Source organism: Rhincodon typus, chromosome 26 (genome assembly GCF_021869965.1).
Source record: "Rhincodon typus isolate 14 chromosome 26, sRhiTyp1.1, whole genome shotgun sequence".
Taxonomy (NCBI): Eukaryota; Metazoa; Chordata; class Chondrichthyes; order Orectolobiformes; family Rhincodontidae; genus Rhincodon; species Rhincodon typus.
In genome coordinates this window covers 23,504,373-23,524,846 of record NC_063357.1, presented here as the reverse complement: position 1 = coordinate 23,524,846, position 20,474 = coordinate 23,504,373, and the positions used below count along the sequence as shown (strand labels likewise).

At 39.9% G+C, this 20,474-nt stretch overlaps 1 protein-coding gene across 5 annotated transcripts in view; it reads right to left on the bottom strand.

Moving 5' to 3' along the window:
• Positions 1 to 20,474, bottom strand: part of LOC109937108 (protein-tyrosine sulfotransferase 1) — a 95,262-nt gene that overhangs the window by 61,247 nt on the left and 13,541 nt on the right. For 4 of the 5 annotated variants that reach the window (XM_048612454.1, XM_048612456.1, XM_020535718.2 and 1 more), the window contains exon 2: positions 10,380 to 11,337. In XM_048612454.1, coding sequence (XP_048468411.1) covers positions 10,380 to 11,236 — 857 coding nt within the window. In that variant the 5' untranslated portion in view covers positions 11,237 to 11,337. Of the gene's footprint in view, positions 1 to 10,379; positions 11,338 to 18,220; positions 18,286 to 20,474 lie in introns of all 5 variants that reach the window. The other variant, XM_048612455.1, reaches the window with a different exon arrangement.

Sequence of the window (20,474 nt, the reverse complement as noted above, 5' to 3'; positions counted from 1 at the left end):
GCTATCACATTAGCATACTGCAAAAATGAAGAATAAATATAACAATATTGCATATTCCCTTTAAGAAGCTAACCAGGACTAAAGTCTCACAAATAGAACTGTAAGGTTACTCTCCCAAGATTATTTCACCAAAACTTTTAAAAACTTTCCATTTGTTAGTTTAAAACACATTAGAATTTTTTTGGAGGACATGGTTCTGGGGAATTTCACCAGCCTATGTTGCATCAAGTAATGCACCCTCACCTCTCGTTTCAAGATCAAAAAAGCATAAGTAGCTTAGAAAAAAATACTTCGTTACTGGGTTCATTTGGCCATGGAATATTTAAAAACAAATGTATTTATAAGTTTTTCTTTTGTAGAAGATCTGTGATTACTATTTCTACATGTTTTCTTATTTGGAGGTACATGCCAAACACTAATTGTAAAACAATTTTTGTTAAGATATGAAAACAATTTCATATTATCCTATTACTTGGGAACAAGATCTATGCAACCAACATCTATAAGAATTGATATTAAGTAACCAGTTCGATAATAGTTGATTGCGACTTTTTTTACTGTATTGAGGGATTTTACTTACATGAAATGTAAACAAGCATACCTGCAAAACCACAATTTTCAATTATTTTAAAAAGTCACTGAAAAGGCAAGCACACAGTTACACATATTTTATACACTATGACTACAGAACGTGGTTAAAACGTAATGAATTAAGAGCATAAGATGAAGGAGCAAAAGTAGGCCATTCAGCCCATCAAATCAGCTTCACTATTCCACGAGATCATGGTTGGGGTGATAATCCTGACTACCACTTTCCTACCATTTCCCCATAATTCCTAATTGCCTTACTGATTAAAAATTTATGTCAACCTTGAATATAGTTAATGACTTAGCCTTGACAGCCCTCTGAGGCAAAGAATTTCATAGATTTGTTTCTGTCACAGAATAAATTCCTCATGATTATGCCTTCTGGTAGACTCTCGCGAAAGGAAAATACAACCTTTCCACATCTAGCCTATCGTACAGAATCACAGCATTGTTAGTGTAGGAGCCCATTTGGCCCATATCGCCCCATATCGCCCACATCATTTCAATGACCAATTACTAATGCCAATCTCCTGCCTATTCCCCACATTCCTGCACATCATTTCTATCCAAATAATCATCAAATACCCTCAAATGAACATACATCCAACACGTTTCCAGGCAGTGCTTTCCGTACTCTAATTACTTGCTGTATGAAAAGGCGTTTTACCCTTCAGATCACCCTTGCTTCATTTGCATATTACTTTAAATCAGTGCCTTCTGTTTTTCCCCTTTTACAACTGGGAATAGCTTCACCCTTTCTACACTGTCCAGCCACTTATGATTTTGAAACCTTTATCAAATCTCATCTCAGCCTTCTCTTTAAGGAGAACACTCTCAACTTCTTCAATTTATCCTCATAGCTAAAGTTTCTCATTCCTGAGATCATTCTTGTACACTATTCTGGACTCCCTCCATTGCATTCATACCTTTCCAATAATGTGAAGCCCACACCTGTATAAACCTCCTGCTGAGGGCAAACAAGTTCCTTCTACAAGTTCAACATCACCTCCTTCCTCTTGTACTCATTGTCCCCATTAATAAAACTGAGAACCCTACATCTTATTGGCTGCTCTCCATCCATTTTGCCTCCTTCAATGATCTGTGCACATATACACCCAGGTCCATTTACTCCTGCACTTCCTTTAAAATTGTATCCCTCATTTTATAATGCCTTTCAATGTTCTTCTGACCAATGCATTGACTCTCATCTGTCACCTACCCGCCCACTGCACCAACTTATCAATGTCCTTTGGAGTTCCACACTGTCCTCCTCACAGTTGACAATTCTTCCATGTTTACTGTTCCCTGCAAACCAAGATCCACATGATTAATATATATCAGGAAAAGCAAGGATCCCAATACTGAACCCTGGAGAACTCCACTACAAACCTTCCTCTAGCCCGAAGACAGCCATAGACCATTACTTTCACTTTCCTATCACGGTCAATTTTACATTCACATTCCTATGGTCCCTTTTAGACTATGATCTATATCTTTCCTCAAATCCATTGTATGGCACTGTATCAATGTCTTCTGGAAATCCATGTATACCACATTAACAGTGTTACCATTATCAACCTTTTGTGTTACCTCTTCAAAAAACTTTAACTAGTTAAAACATGATTTCCCCCTTCAAAATCTGAGCTGACTCCTACTAATCAAACTACCCTTCTCCATGTGATTACTAATTCTATCATGACTAACTGTTTCACAACCAAAGTTAAACTAACTGGTCTCTAGTTGCTGGGATTATCCTTACAACCTTTCTTGAACAAGGCTTGTAGTGTTTGCAATTCTCCAGTCATCTGGCACCTCTCCCTAAATTCAAGGAAGACTGAGATTAGAGCCAGTGCCTCAACAATTGCTTCCCACACTACCTTCAAAATCCTTGGATGCATTCCATCCAGTTCCAGCATCTAATCACGGTCAAGTGCTAACAATCTATTCGAGACATTTTCCTTATTAACTTTGAATGCTTCTCGTTAGAATTTATTCCTCCATGACTATGGTGTGGGCAGCATCCTCTTTTGTAAAGACAGATTCAAAGACGGTCAAGAGCCCCAAGAATCTCGTATGTTTCAAAAAGGTCACCTCTCATTCTTCTAAATTCCGATGAGTACAGGCACAACCTGTTCCATATCTGGAAACAGCCTAATGAACCTTCTCTGGATGGCCTCCAATACCAGAATGTCTTCCCATCAAAAAGAGGCCCAAAACTGTTCATAGTATTCCACGTATGGTCTGGCCTTGTATAGTTTTAGCAAAACATTCCTCCATTTATACTCCAGTCCCTTTGAAATAAAGGCCAAAATTTCATTACCCGCTGAACTTGGATACTAGGTTTGTGATTCACAGACAAAGATTCCCAAATCACTGCTCCATAGCTTTCTGCAGTGTTTCTCCATTTAAATAATACTCTGCTTCTCTATTCTACCTTTTCCTACATTATATTCCATCTCCCAAGTTTTTGCCTACTCGTTTAACCTGTCCAGATCGCTTTACATGCCTCGTCTTCTTCACCACTTGCCTTAAGATTATATCTAACCAATTTTTCCATATGCTATATACTTCCTGCCCATACAGTTTATTGCCAGAGTCAAGATTTTTTGAGTCATGTTTGTGCCAAAATATTCCAATTTTGGAGTTGCAGGTCTCTGACAGGTGGTACTATTGTTCCTCCCTGGTCCATTGTCTGCTTCCTGTTCCACCTCAAACCGTTATCTTTTTCCTGCTCAGATTACTGACGTTAACTGTGCTCTAAAGTCCCCCTACTCCTTCATTTGTTTGCAACCTTGACATTAGTTTATCTTAACACAATTCTTATGAAAAAAAAAGTGAGAAGAATTACAATAGTAAGGAATGCTTTTTCTGAAGGAATCCACTTCTTTAATACTAAAGTGGCTTAAGTGATACTAATACGAAGTCAAAAGCAAGATAAAGAACAGCATCAGTATTGGGCATGGAGCCTATGTACTTGTGGCACTCGAGGCTTCACTATTTGCAAGTTGTGGCTATATCTAACCTTGCTGCATCAATATCAAAAGTTGCCTTAAAAACTCTACCTCCAATCCTTCAAAATGCAAGTTTTAGTTACAATCACTGGCATGGATTCTACTACTACTTGCAAATGTCTTAATACCTCCCTGCTCGTAAATTCCAGGCTTTTTAGCTCCTTCCCATTTGCCTTCTACAAAAGATATTCCAGATGCATAGTATTTCAACAAGATCCCCAGTTTTGGCAGCAGTGCCCACTTCAATAGCTTATTCATTTGCTATACTGGATTGGTTACTGAAATGCATCTTAACATGCTGACATTAAAACACAAAAGATGGCTTCAGATCAGATTTTAATTAAATAATTTTCAATTTAATTACACAATGTAATTTTCTCCTCACACCCAGAATTACTTTCCTTTTTAGTGATGACCCATGCTTGGATGCTATTTCATTAATACCATGTAGTAGGTTATGTTAGCATTTTAATGCATGACCGAGGCAGCAAACATTAAGTCAGCCATTTATTTAGCCAAGGTCAATCCCCACAGATTGTTCAAAAATTTACATTTCCCAAGATGGATTGAATTATGAATGCAATTTTGTTTGAAATATTCAGTCCTTGCTTGGGCCACATTTCTCTGGTATCCAGAGTCCTGGTCATGTGTGGGGAGTGTCAAATCACCTGTTTTATCAAAATATGAAAATAATAGTTTCTGGCAATGGTGCTATGATATGCTATTTAAGATTTGCTTCAGCTTATCCCAATTTCAATGAGGCTCACAGTCAGTGAATTTTTCGAAGAAGCAGCTATGAGTCCAAAATCAATCATGGATTGCTTAACAGCTCAAGGTCTCTGGGCAGATCGGTGGCAGAGGAAGATAGACGTATTGAAAGAAAAATTGTTTTCTGCTGCATTAAGCATCTAATGCAAGTGCTTCTGTATTGTTTAACATAGGAGTATGAAAATATCCAAATTACCACTCCATAGAGCATAATTAAAGACATAAGAAGCCTACGCGCTATAGTTTTAGGTAGGATACAATTCTGGTAAAAATGTTAACCTGATTTTTCTTTCTTGCTAGATATAGGCTGACATGGTTTCGTGTTTGTTTTAATGTATAATATTTAGTTTTCCCTTTATTACTTTAGTTTTTAAATTTAGTTGTTCATATCAATTCCCTTATTAATTAAACTTCAAATTACACTGGGGCGGCACAGTGGTTAGCAGTGCTGCCTCATAGTACCAGGGACTGGGTTCGATTCCAGCCTCAGGCGAATTTGTGGACTTTGCACATTCGCCCCATGTCTGCATGGGTTTCCTCTGGGTGATCTGGTTTCCTCCCACTTTCCAAAGATGTCCAGGATGGGTGTATTGACTTTGCTAAATTGCCCATAGTGTCCAATTATGTGCAAGCTAGACGGATTAGCTATGGGAAAATGCAAGGTTACAGAGATAGGTTAGAGGGGTGGGTCTGGTTGACGTGCTCTTCTGAGGCGTAGTATGGACTTGATGGGCTGAATGGCCTGCTTCCACACTGTAGGAATTCTATGATTCTATACATTTTATACCTAAACACACAGGTGTAACGATGATTCTTTCATCTAAGATAGACCATGCATATAATTAATTCATTTTTGGCACAAGACACCATCACTTGGTCAGGAATGATGCTTTTATTCATATTATGCTAGTGTAGAATTTTTGCAGCATACTTGTTGTGCACACTAACTGTAACAACAGCATAACTGAAATATACTATAGGCTTTGAAACTGGAGTCTCGTACTACGTGACAGCTGGAAAGGAACACCTTTTAAAAAAAAAAGAAGTGATCAGATTCGGATGCCTAATGAATGTTATTTATGTTTGTATGCCAAAATGTTTCTGCAATGATAGCAGTTTTCCTTTGGACAGCTGATACTTCAAGCAAATCGCAAAAGAGAGTGGCTACTGGGAGGAAGTTCAGTGAGGCAAGTTAAGAATGACTTTGATGAGACCAGATTAAAGTAAGTCTGCAAATTTTATCAGCTGACTCATTTACCTTATCTAGAAAGCAACAGATCAAAGTCTTATCAAAGACTTGACTGCAAGCCCAAAATTTACTGCAGTGAAGAAACACTTTTATCAGAGGGTCACATTTTGCATGTGATGCTAAGCCCATGAGTGTTTACCTGTTCAGGTGGATACTAGTGATCTTGACATTTTGACCAAATGTCTTACGCCATACACAAAAAAAAATGTTAATTGCTACTAATTTGTTACTAGAACATTATTATATGGAAATTAGCTTTGGCATTGCAGAACCTATTGATGTACTTTCGCTAGGAAGGATTATGATTAATGCAAGTGCACTTTTGCAGAAGAGTAAAGAACAATGAGGTATCCCCAAATACTAAAGTATTTATCAGGATGTAAAATGAAGTGAGAGACAATGTCACTCAATCTCTAATATCATCTGTTAGTTGAGAAAATGGATCAGTTATTTATGGCAAGTCACTCCAAATATATTCTGATCTGTGGTACTACTTTTAGATAATCAGTTTTATTAACCTTAGTGCTGCTTTCCACTTTTGAGATATTATAGTGTGTTACCTTTGCTATCTACCTAGGGTGGTCAGCTGTGGAGTGTGGACTTGTCACAGGATTAAAGTGGAATCTGCTTTTATAACTCAGAATCTAGAGTTAGAAGACTTCCACTTACATAGTGCCTTTCAACACATCAGAAAATCCCAAACAGCTTTCAAACAATGTAGTACTTGGAAATGTAGTCTATGGAAAACATAGGTAATATGGCAGAGATTGTGCTGAAATGCTGCTCAAATAAATTTGCAAAATGCCATATAAGATCCGTTTCATAAATTTTGTTGTTTTTGGATAACAAATTTCTGCAAAATTTCATAGGTTTCATGCATTTCATTACTGGGCCTGACATGAACCACAGCTGGTATTATAAAATGACTTTTGCTGTTTGGTCATGGCTCATACAAACAAATGAATTAGGAAGAGTAGGCCATTTGATCTTTTGAAACTGCTCCACAGCACAGAGGATCTGACTGTGGCCACAACTCAACATTTTGGTTTACATGTGATAACCTCTCACTCCTTGTTACAGGAACCCATCTCCTCAGCTTTAAAAATATTCATCAATCCTGCCTTCACCCCTCAATTCTTAAACTGAGAAAAAATATCCTGACCAGGATCTTTATATTCAGCTAATATGCTGCATGGATAGAATTTATCCGGACTTCCAAACTACCTTCTCCAGTTGGCTATCCCTTGAAAAACACTTAAATAATACTATAACATCAGATGTTCACAATGCTACCCACAAGTTAGTGTGTAGAACATTTGGAACAAAATTGCTGTTGCATTTCACCAGATGAATGAGACAGTGACATTGGGTCAGAAGAATTCTCATCAGGATATTGGAAAAACTCTCAGCTTGGATGTAAAATAGGTAGTCACATTTTGGAATTCCGTATGTTGACACAGCAAGCTCTGGGTATGTTTTATATAAAAATATTACTTTAGTTAAAATTTTACTTCTAAGGCATTAAATGCTATTAACAGGAGAAGAAGTTAAGTTAGACAAAGTTGGGGAAATCATGTTCAAATTGGAGATCCTAATTTTTCTTTCAACAGCATAGTGGCTCAGTGGTTAGCACTGCTACCTCACAGTGCCTGGGGCCCAGATTTGATTCCACCCTCAGGTGACTGACTGTGTGGAGTTTGCACATTCTCCCGGTGTCTGCATGGGTTCCCTTTGGGTGCTCCGGTTTCCTCCCACAGTCCAAAGATGTGCAGGCCAGGTGGATTGGCCATGCTAAATTACCTGTAGTGTTCAGGGATGTGTAGATTAGGTGGGTTGTAGGGGAATGGGTCTTGGTGGGATGTTCTGAGAGTCGGTTTGGATTTGTTGGGCTGAGGGGCCTGTTTCCACGCTGCAGGGATTCTATGAATTCTAGGAGGATTGGGTGATTATGCTGATTGGTTCTGTTCCTGAGGATCACAAGGTTTGGATTATCATATTTGTTTGAGAAACAGTAGAACAATCTTTAGGGGTTGTGATACAGGAAGGTGGTTGATACGAAATTGGAAGTCCTTTTAGTCAACATGTGGACAAACTGCAAAACGTTCAGAGAAAACTTTGAGTTAGCTCATCAAAGCAGTGCCTCTGGGCACAATAGTTCAGAAAGAAATTGCTAAATGTAGAATTCTCAGACAGGTGAATAATGAGGTAGGCTGGCAAGGAGCTTTAAATTGAAGTGGTGCTAAGGTAAAGTAGTATAAATGAATAGTCAGTCACATTACACGAAACAAAATCTGCTCTTTTATAATAGCATAAAATTCTCTTAGCAACTATATACTGGTTTCACACACCATTATAACAATATTGCCCAAATGAAATATGTTGGAGCTGACAAGTCTCTAGATCTTGATGAACTTCATCCCAGGGAATTATAAGTGGTAGCTAATAACCATTAGTGTTAGCTATGCTAAATTCGCTAGATTTTGGAAAGCTTCCATCAAACTTGGGAGTTGCAAACAGACTACTCAAGAAGGGACACAGGCAAAAAACAAGAAACTGTAGGTCAGTTAGCTTGATGTCTGTTGTGAAGGGTGTTAGAATTGATCATTAAGGAAATTTTAGCTGGGCACGTAGAAAAAAAAATCACGGCAATTAGAAAAAGTCAGCAAAATTTCGTGAAAGGGAAATCATATTAACCAACTGGAGTTCTTTGAAGAGGAACATGCTCTCTGGATAAGGGGTGGGCCTGCAGATATACTCGACTTGAATTTCTAGAAGCCAATTGAGAAGATGCCACAAAATAGGTTTTGTGCAAAGTAGAAGCACATGGTGTAGCAGATAAAAGATCAGCATGGATAGAAAATTCGCTAGCATAAACAGTATGCTTATGGGCCTTTGATTGGCAAATATGATAAGCGTGGTCCTACATGGTAATGTTGTGCACTCATCTTTTTGCAATTTATATCAATAATTTAGATAGGGGAAGAGAAGGCATGCTGGCTAAATTTGCAGATGACACAACAATAGGTAGGAAAGTATGCTGTGAAGAGGACATAAGCAGGTTGTAGACGGATAGAGACAAGCTGTATGAGTGGACAAAAATCTGGCAGAAGGGAGTATAATGTGGAAAAATACAGAATTCTTCACTTTGGCAAGAATTTAAAAAAGCAGAGTACTATCTAAACAGAATGACCGTAGAAATCCAAGGTGCAGAGGGATCGAGGTATTCTAATGCAGGAGTCAGAAAAGGTTAGTATATAGGTACAGCAAGTGATTAAGCATTTCATTGGCTGCCTATCCTTTATCACATGAGGAACTGAACATAAAAATATGGACCTTACTGAACTGTGGAGGGGCCTAATTCATATTTCATAGATTTTTTTTCATGAAATCCCTACAGTGTGGAAACAGGCCCTTCGGCCCAACAAGTCCACATCGACCCACAGCATCCCACCAAGACCCATCCCCCTATAACCCACCTAATCTACATATCCCTGAACACTACAGGTAATTTACCATGGCCAATCCACCTAGCCTGCACGTCTTTGGACTGTGGGACGAAACCGGAGCACCCAAAGGGAACCCATGCAGACACTGGGAGAATGTGCAAACTCCACACAAAGACAGTCACCCGAGGGTGGAATCAAACCTGGGTCCCTGGCATTGTGAGGCAGTAGTGCTAACCACTGAGCCACCGTGCCGCCCTGTGTTTATAAGTACTTGGGAGTTCAAATTTGAAACCTGAAATACACCGCTTTAAAAAAAGGTTAGCAGGATGCTTAAAGTGCAAGTAACTACATTCTCTCTAATTTTTCCAGTCACAATTGCATCGGCATGCATGGACCACTGGAGCCGCTGTGCAGCTGAGGGGAAATACTGATTATTGGGGCACAGAATTTAAGTGTTATATATCTAATTAAAAAAAAAGACTTAGAATGGCAAGACAATGCTGAGCTTGGATTATTCAGCACTTTACATTTCATTGTCAGCTTAAGTCCATGCTTTGTTTGGCACTGGATAAAAAAACTTCCCATCCAAAACTATTTAGTCAAATTAAAAACCTAAACACAAGTGCAGAAGCATAAAATACCAGAACCACGTGGAACAGCATTCAGAGTCTTAAAAACACCTTCAGATTTTTTTTTCTTTATTCTTAGATGCAATGCAGGTATCACCAGCAAGGCCTGCAATTTTGGTACATCCCTAATTACCCTTGAATTCAGTGTTTGCTCAGACATATCAGAGCACAGTTAGGAGTTAACCACATTACTGGGAGTCTAGAGTTAGATGTAAATCATCCTGGCCAAGAACAGCAGATTTCCTTCCGTAAGACAACATCAATGAACCAAACAGGTGTTTCTTTTTTTTAAAATGGCAAAGAAGAATGGCTTTATGGTCACCATTATAAAGCCTACCTTTAAATTCTAGAATTATTAATTAAATTCCACCACCTGTCATGGTGGGATTTGAGCCAATGTCATGACAGCATTAGCCTGGGCCTCTGGATTACTAGAGCAGTGATATTATCATTATACCACCACCTGAAATTGAAAAATTGAAATATTAAGGTAAGGCTTACAATACGGATTTTGAATCTTCTTTTATGTTCTTTCTAACAGTACCCTAGCAACCACAAGAAGCACAGGCCTATCAAATAACTTTTACATGACAAAATTTCATATTTTGTGTTTTACAGTTACAAAAAGATTTTACAATTCTCAACTGATTTTTCAAACTGTGCAAAGAAAACGTTAACTAATACTTACTTAGAAAGAGAAACACCTCCTGCTTTCCCTATCATTTCTTCATGATGCAATACTGCTGTATTCCAAGGAACATCTAAGAACTTCAGAACATTCTTCATCCAAGTTTCGGGATGCAAAACAAGTTGTTCGTAGTGTACTGGTAAACATTTATTAAACCCAGTTTCCAAACATTGGTTATACATGGTCTCAATGGCACGGTTCCATTTGGTCAGACAGTCTCTGTAACTGCTGAGATCAAATCCTGCTATGGTAACTTTCCGAGTAATCATGGAATGTACTGAAGCACGTCCATCCCGTATCATTAGAATGAATTTGGCATTGGGAAAAATTTTGCTCAAGTAAGTCAATGATTTGAGAGCAAACGGATCTTTATTGCATAAGTACGTAGCAGGTTCCCCATGTTTAACAATAATTTCTAATAAAAAGGCTTGCATGGCCGAGTCCAGCACCTCATCAGTAACACCAGCTTCATCCAAGCGCTGTTTCTCTCGGCCAGATCTGCTCCACATTTGTTTCATTGCAAGGATTCTCGGAATAACTCGAGTTTCCTCCCCACAGCGAATTTCAGGATGGGCATCAAGCATTGCTCTCATGAGTGTGGTGCCACTTCTTGGTACTCCTCCAATAAATATTAATGGCATGTCTTTGTTGTAAACAAGTCTACCTGAACTATTTTTGAATCCAGACTTTGAAATGTAACTTAGTGATCTGCCACTATCTAGAACATTAGGATGCTGCTGAGTGTGCTCTTCTACTCTATGGTGGCATTCTATTGCATAACGACCAAGATAAAATACAGTTAGTGAGCTGATCACTAAACATGCTAATAATAAGTTCTGTTTCAATTTGCCTATCATTTTGAAATAGCACTAAGATAGTTATTGATCCAGATATCAAAATAGTCTTTTACAAATCTGCCTTTAAATCAATTCCATGGCACCAAAACAGGAAAACACATCTGAAAAAGAAAACAAAACGCCAATAAAAATCTGCATGAGATTACACATCAAAACAGACAATAATACAAAAATACTTAAGAAGTAAAAACACTTTTTGTAATACTTTCAGTCCTACATCAAGCAGCTGAAAACTTAAGGTAATAAGTGGAAAAACAAGCTACATGACGTCAAATTACTTCCCACTGCAAACCAAAAAAGTATTAGCTAACAATGAAGTAGAAATTTTAGCCTGTTTAAAACAATATTTTTTATGCATGCTACTAGACAAACATAAATCCAAAGATTCCAAGATAAAAAGGCTAAAATCAAAAACATGACAAAATATCTTAGGAATTAGTGACAAATTTGCTCACAATGTTCATAAACCAATCATGTTTAAGTCCTTGCAATTTAGGTAATCAAAAGGGTTACTCCATTGATCACCAATTTTAATCACAGAATTCTGACAGTACAAAATGTAAGCTGTTTGGCCCATCATGTCTGCACTGGTCCTCTGAATGAGCATAATGACTGTCAATTCTCCTACCTTTTTCCAATAACCCCGAATATTATTTCTATTTGAATAATCACCCAATGCTCTCTTGAATGCCTCAGCTGACCTGGCCCCATCATACTTGCAGGCACTGCATTCCACAGCCTAACTGCTCACTCTGTAAAAAGATTTTTCTCATACTGTATCTGCTCATTATGAAAATTACCTTATATCTTTGCCCAATTATTCTCAAACTTCTTACAAGGGGGAACAATTCTCCTCAACAAGTCTGTCCAGGTCTCTCATGACTTTCAAAACTTCTGTCAAATTCCTCAGTCTTCTCCTCCCCAAGGAAAGCAGTCCCAGCTTCTCCAATCTATCATCGCTATGGAAGTATCTCATCCCTGGAGCCACTCCTGCAACCCTCTTCTGCACACTCAAGTGAATTCACATCTTCTGTACCAGCCAAGGTCAAACTAGTGCCTTATTCAACTAACGTCTTTGCTCATGTATTCTATGACTATTAATAAAGCCTAAGATACTGTACGCTTTATTAACTACTGGCTTTACATGTCCTACCACTTAATTACTTATGCACATAAGTCATATCTCCCTGCTCCTGCACATGCTTCATTTTATACTGCATATCTATGTTCCTTCTACCAACGTGTATCATCTCACATCGAACTTCATCTACCACATATCTGCCCAACCCTTGAGCAGAATAAACGTCCTTTTGCAGCTTTACACCATCTTCCTCCTACGTTAGAATACTTCCAAGTTTAGACATACCTGGAAAAGCTGCATTCATACCAACATATTAAATTAGGCGTAGGCTAGTTGGCCCATCTAGCCTGCTCAACCTATCAACGAGAGTTTGGCTGCTCCGATTGTGGCCTCAACTGTACATTTCAACCTTCCTCAAATAACTTTAGAGTCCCTTGGTAGTGAACAATCCATTTACTTCCATCTCAAAAATATTCAATGACTGCCTCCACTGCTCTCTGGGGAAGAGTATTTCAAAGATTCACAACCTTCTGTGAGAGAGAGAAAAAAATATCAGTCTTAAATGGGAGACCTCTTTTTTTTTTTTTAAAACTATGTCACTCAAGTCTAGTTTCTCCATTTGAGAAAGACATCCTTTCAGCATCCACCTGTCAAGTCCTCGCAGGAGCTTGTAGTCTCAATAAGATCACATCATTATTTCAACCTCCAATAGCTAGAGGTCCAGCTTGCCCAATCTTTCCTCATGCCTCAATAATTCCATTCCAGATCTCAGCTGAGTGAACTTTTGTTTTTACTTCATTTGTGGGATGTAACATCACTGGCTGGCCAGCATTTATTGCCTGTCCCTAGATGCCCTTGAGAAGGCGGTGGTGAGCTGCCTTCCTGAACTGCTGCAGTCCACCTGCTATAGATTGACCCACAATGCCATTAGGAAGAGAATTCCAGGATGTTGACCCAGCGACAGTGAAGGAACAGTGATATAGCTTCACGTCAGGATGGTGAGTGGTTTGGAGGTGGGGGCGTTTCCATGTATCTGCTTGCCCTTGTCCTTCCAGATGGAAGTTGTGGGTTTGGAAGGTGCTGTCTAAGGATCTTAAGTGAATTTCTGCAGTGCATCTTACAATACACACTGCTGCTACTAATTGGTAGAGGAGGGATGTACTGCCAATCAAATGGACTGCTTTGGTGTCAAGCCTCAAGTGCTGCTGGAGTTGCATCCATCCTGGCATGTGGAGAGTATTCCATCACACTTCTGATTTGTGCCTTGTAGATGGTGGACAGGCTTTAGGGAGTCAGGAGGTGAGTTACTCGGTGCAGTATTCCTAGCCTCTGACCTGCTATTGTAGCCACTGTGTTTATGTGGTGAGTCCAGTTGAGTCTCTGGTCAATGGTAACCCTTAGGATGTTGACTGTGGGAATTCAGTAAGTTTACACGATTGAATATGAACAGGCTCTTTTTGGTGATGGTAATAGCCTGGCATCTGTGTGGCACAAATGTTACTTGCCACTTGTCAGCCTAAGCCTGGATATTGTCCAGATCTTGTTGCATTTGAACATGGATTCCTTCAACGTCTGAGGAGTTGCAAATGGTGAACACTGCACAGAGAACATCCCACTTTCTGACCTTACGATGGAGGGAAGGTCATTGATGAAGCAGCTGAAGATGGTTGGGCCTAGGACACTACCTTAGGGAACTCCTCCAGCTGAGATGACGGATCTCCAACACCATAACCATCTTCCTAAGTGACATATAGGACTCCAAGCAGTGGAGAGTTTATTCCCCCCAACACCCCCAATACCCATCAATTCTAGTTTTGCTCGAGTTCCTCGATGCCACCAACGGTTGAATGCAGCCTTGATGTCAAGATCTGGCTCTCTCACTTCATCTCTGGAATTGAGCTCTTCTGTCCAAGTTTCAACTACGGTTGTAATGAGGTCAGGAGCTGAGTGGCCCTGGCAGAACCCAAACTGGGCATCACTGAGCAGGTTATTGCTGACAAGGTGCTATTTGTTCCATCACTTCACTGATTATCAAGAGTAGACTGATGGGGCAGTAACTGGCTGGGTTGGATTTGACCTGCTTTTTACGTATAGGATGTAGCTGGGAAATTTTTCCCATTGGTCAGGTAGCCATCAGTGTCATAACAGTACTGAAACAGCTTGGCTAGGGGAGCAGCAAGTTCTGCAGCACATGTCTTCAGTACTATTAACAGACCGTTGTCACAGGATATAGCCTTTGCAGTATCCAGTATCTCCAACCGTTTCTTGATATCACATGGAGTGAATCAAAATGGCTGAAGACTGGTAATGTGATGCTGGAACCACTGGAGGAGGCGGAGATGAATAACCCATTTGGCACTTCTGGCTGAAGATGGCTGTGAATGCTTCAGACTCATCTTTGTACTGATGTGCTAGGCTCTTCCATAATTGAGGATGGGGACACTTGTGGGTTTTCCTCCTCCAGTGAGTTGTTTAATTGTCCACCACCATTTATGACTAGATTTGGCAGAATTACAGAGCTCAGATCTGATCCATTGGTTGTGGGATCGCTTGTGGGATCCATTCATCACTCGCTACTTGGCATGCTAGTCCTGTTTGGTGGCTTCACCAGATTGACACCTCCTCTTCAGGTATGCCTGGTACAGCTCCTGCATGCCCTCCTGCATACTCTATTGAACCAAGGTTGATCTCCTGGCTTGACACTAATGGTCAAGTGGGGAATATGCTGGGCCATGAGGTTACAGATTGCACTGGAGTACAATTCTGCTGCTGTTGATGGTACACAGTGCCTCATGGATGCCCAGTCTGGAGTTGCTAGATCTGTGTGAAGTCTATCCCATTTAGCACAGTGATACTGCTGAACAACATGATGGAGGTTATTCTCAATGTGAAGGCAGGATTTCTTCTCCAGGAGGACTGTGCAGTACTCACTCTTACTGATACTGTCATGGACAGATGCATCTGCTGCCAGCAGATTGGTAAGGATGTGGTTAAGTATGTTTCTCCTTCTTGGTGGTTCCCTCACCACCTGCTGCAGACCCAGTCTAGCAGCTTTGCACTTTAGGACCCAACCAGCTCGATCAGTAGAACTGCTGCAAGCTACTCTTGTAGTGGACACTGGAAATCCCCCAACCGGAGTACATTTTGTGCCCTTGCCATCCTCACTGCTTCTGCCAAGTGTTGTTCAACATGGAGGAGTACTGATTCATTAACTGAAGGGCAGTTTCCTTGCCCATGCTTAACCTGAAGCCGTGAGACTTCGTGGCATACAGATTCACTGTTGAGGACTCCCAGGGCAACTCTGTCCCGACAGAATACCACTTGCTACCACCTTTGCTGGGTCTGTCCTTCTGGTGGGTCAAGACATATCCAAGATGTGTGTCCAAGACATATCCAAGATGTGTGTCCAAGACAGCAGTATCTGGGACATTGTCTGTAAGGTATGATTCCATTAGCATGATTATGTCAGACCGTTACTTGACTAGTCAATAAGACAGCTCAAGCAATTTGGCACTAGCCACTAGATGTTAGTCAGGAAGACTCTGCAGTATCAACAGGCCTGTTTCTGCTGTTTGTCTTTTCCAGTGCCAAGTTCGACGCCAGGTGATACATCAGCTTTTATTTCTGAGACTTGATAGTGACTGATGCAACTGAATATTTTGCTGGGTTGTTTCAGATGGCAATTGAGAGTCAACCACAATGCTGTGTGTCTGAAATTACCTGTACACCAGACCAAGTGAGGACTGCAGATTTCTTTCCCTGCAGCACATTATTGAACTTCTCTTAACTGTTTTTAATGCACATTTTTTTTTCTTAAAAAAGACCAAAACTGTACACAATATTCCAGATGTGGTCTCATCAGGGGAGGCGATGGCCTTGTGGTATTATCGCTGGACTGTTAATCCAGAGACCAGATAATGTTCTGGGGACCGGGGTTCGAATCCCACCACGGCAGATGGTAGAATTTGATTTCAGTAAATATCTGGAATTAAGAGTCTAATGATGACCCATTGCCAATTGTTGGAAAAACCCATCTGGCTCACTAATGTCCTTTAGGAAGGAAACTGCCATCCTTACCAGGTCTTACGGCTTACATGCGACTCCAGACCCCCAGCAATATGGTTGACTCTTAACTGCCCTCTGGGCAATTAGGGATGGGCAATAAATGCTGGCCTAGCCAGAGATGCCCTCACCCCGTGAATGAATAAAGAAAAAAACACAAATGTACAACTTTAGCTAACACACCTCTCCTATTTTGTACCAATCCCCTTATAATAAATGGTAACATTCCATCTGCCTTTCCTGACAATTTGCAAATGCAGCAAGTAAACGTTGAGATTCATGTACAAGGACCCCCCAGATCCCCCTGTACCTCAGTTCTTTCATCTGATTTCATTTAAATAATACACTATTTTTGTACTTTTCCTGTCAAAAGTGGTCAAGCTCATTCACATCTGTCAAATTTTTGCAATTAACCTAATTCATCTACACGCTTTTGCAGACTCCTTATTTCCTTGTCAACATATTTTCCTAATTATCTTTGTGTCATCGGCAAATTTAGCAGGTTCAGTCCCTTCGTTCAAGACATCAATATAAATCGTACAACGCTGAAGCTCCAGCGCTGATTCTGTGGCAACTCCACTAGTTTTTTTTGCTTGCCAACCTGAAAATGACCCATTTATGCCTACTATTCATATTAACTAAAATAGTACTTATATTATTCAGAATGGGTGTTCTCAAAGCAGAAAATGAATGCAGGCATTAACAATGGCTGTAATCCTTCTGCATATGCACAGTTGCACCTGTGATATGACATTACACCATTCATCAGAAAGAAAAAGGACTCCTGTAAAGAACTTTTTGTTAGAAGGACATTTTCAGGAACTTTCTCAAGGCATTTAGATTACCTGTATTATTGCTCTACACATATCTAAGTTTTAAATTCTCAACATTTTTTTCTCATTTATTTCGTAGAATGAGGAGAGTGAAGTTGGTTAGATGCTGCAAATGCCACCATTAAGCTGTGGAATCGATATGGAGACATAACATAAATATTACATTTATATTAATTGATCATAATAAAAGCTGGTCATTCACCTCATCCTTGAAACCAGTGGTCGTAACAGTGTGCTAGTGAAGTTCCTAGAGTCACAAGTGTTCTTCAGCACAGAAGCAGATCCTTCGATCCAACTTGTCTGCGCCAACCATATGTCCTAGGGTGATCTAGTCCTATTTGCCAGAATTTGGCCCCTATGCGCATCTAAATCCTTCCTATTTTTGTACCCATCCAGATGCCTTATAAATATTATAACTGTACCACCTCCACCACTTCCTCTGGCAGCTTGTTCTATACACCTGTGTTAAAAAGTTGCCCCTTCAGGTCCCTTATAAATCTTTCTCCTCTCAAATTAAACCAAGGTCTGGTTTTGGACTCTGCTCTAGTTTTGATCCCTACACTGGGATAAAAATCTTGGCTATTCACCCTATCATGCCCCTCATGATTTTATAAACCTCTATAAAGGAAGAGGTCATATAATCACAATTAATTAGATATCATTAGTGACCAGAACAACCACTCTTATGCAGTTAATCTCATTGTAAAAATCCGCAAAGAAATTAAACATTATTGAAATAAGATAAAACTAGATTCTGAAAATGAAGTGCAATAGTGTTGGTACTTAACGAGTATTTTGGCCCTGAAAAAACTATTTTTTGTGAAATGTCAACTTTACATATAATGATAATAGACTTTCAATACATTTTTAAAAATGATATTTCTATCTCAATTTGTGTCATGCTCCAAATTTTATCATGCACTTTGTAAAATTATTTAAAAGCTGAAGGATAATCAGTTCATTGATATATTCTGAGAGCAATAAAGTTCAATGTGACAAGTTGTTTACCTTCTTTGATGACATCTCCATTGTTGGATATCTCAGAATCCCTTATGTTCATTCTAGATGTAAATCTACGTCAGGAAAGGCAAAATCCATGCAACTGTTCACAAAATCTAAGTACTCAAAGGGACTAACAATATAAAAAGTTTGTTGCATGCAGATTTTGACATCGTTAGTCATTCATGAGTTTTCTATTACCTGTCTACTGCACTCTTTGCTCAGGTCTAACAGTCATCAAACCAAGGAATAAGGATAGTGCTATTGTTGTCTGGCAAACTGACCTCTATCTTGCTGAAGTTGCATGTCAACTTTCTAACAGTTCCTCTTACCCATCCTCACTGATCCTCAAGCCAAAGATTCCAGAACAGTCACTGACCTCATCATCTCTGGGGGCTTCCCTCCACAGGTTCCCACCTCAGATTCAGAACCTCGTACAGTTCACTTCTATCTCCTTCCTAAAGTCCATTCATAGGCTGACCTGGTAGATGCTTTGCTTCAGCCCCACCAAACTGATTTCTTCCTACCTCAAGTCTTTTCTCCATTTGTCTTTTCTCTTCATACTTAAATCCGTGTCTCTTAAAATAACGAGGGGGGTGCATCAGCAATGTTTACAATTTCCTTGTCCATCTGTTCACCACAAATCCCCAAACCATCTATACCTCCATCATCCACTAGGAGGATCTGAAAGCTCTGTTTCTCTCTTTAACAGAGGCCCAACTCGGCTCTATCCTCCAATACACCATTCAAACTTCAAAATTTGTCTTTCGATACAATTCACCTCAACTAAAAAGAGTTGCTAGAGGTATCCACACAAATCTTACTTTACAAAAAGGCAGGTATAGCTGTCAAACATGGCTCATTTCAGTTCTAGAGATAGTAGGAACTGCAGATGCTGGAGAATCCGTGACAACAAGGTGTACAGCTGGATGAACACAGCAGGCCAAGCAGCAGAGGTGCAGGAAAGCTGGCGTTTCGGGGAAGGGTCTAGGCCCGAAACGTCAGCTTTCCTGCACCCCTGATGCTGCTTGGCCTGATGTGTTCATCCAGCTCTACACCTTGTTATCTCATTTCAGTTCTAATTGGACCTTATCCCTCAATCTTTTTTCCAATACATCATTGTATTGGTATCACATTTCATCCTGAGTTGGGAAATTTTTTTTCATATTTTTAAGCTTTCTCTCAGTCTTACATATGGTTCATCACTAACTTTTTCCTGACTGTCTCTCATTTTTGGCAAAAGGTGATCAACTAATTAATTTAAAAAAGTGCAGTGACTCCTGTATCTACCCTGATTTTACGTCCTCATACTCTATACCATATAAAGATGACATTCTATTCTCCCTGTTCCTCAGTCTCCTTTATATCTGTTGTGATTATCCATCCTTCTACAAAACTGCTTCTGAGATGTGTTCAATTCCTCCACCACAGCCCCCCTTTGTTTCCACCACACTGCCTACACTTCTGTTCTCACCCTTTCCGTCCCATTCCATAACCATCACAGTTCCCCTTGCTCTCATCTTCATCCTACTAGCTTTCATGTTCGATGGATCATTTGTCATCTTCATTGTGAAGCCAAACACATCTTCCCCCTCCCCTCCTCTTTTAGCATTCCAAATAAACCATTCCCTTCTTGAGACAATGATCTACTTCTCAGCTATTTCTGTCTTTTTGTCCTCTTCCCACAGGACCTTTCCAAGATGCACCCGTCTTTGTACATCTTACCACCTCACAATCCAAGCTCCTTCCAAATTAAGCAGCACTTTTGTATATTTCTCTCAATCTAGTCTACCATTTTGCTGCTCAGAATGCAGTCACTTTTACACGGGGGTGGGGGGTGTGGCGGAGGGAACCAAACAAGATTGGGTGAATGCTTTGGGGAACACTTCTGTTCTGTCCATAAGCTTGACGTGGAGCTTCCAACAACCTGTCATTTTCATTCAAAACCTCTCACGATGACATTTAGGTCTACAGCCTATTGCCAAGTTCTAGTGTGGCTTAACGCAAGGTTCACATACCTTGCCTTTCAAATTGTCACTTTAAACCCTTCTGGAATCATAGAACATGGAATTCAACAATTTTAGACCAAAAAACCTACCTCGATTGCGTTTCCTTATTTTTATTTGCTTCATTTTTTCCCCCACACTTTCAGACAGCAAAACACCTGCTCCAGGAACATGAGATAACAAGGTTATAGAGCTGGATGAACAAAGCAGGCCAAGCAGCATCAGAGGAGCAGGAAAGCTGACGTTTTGGGCCTAGA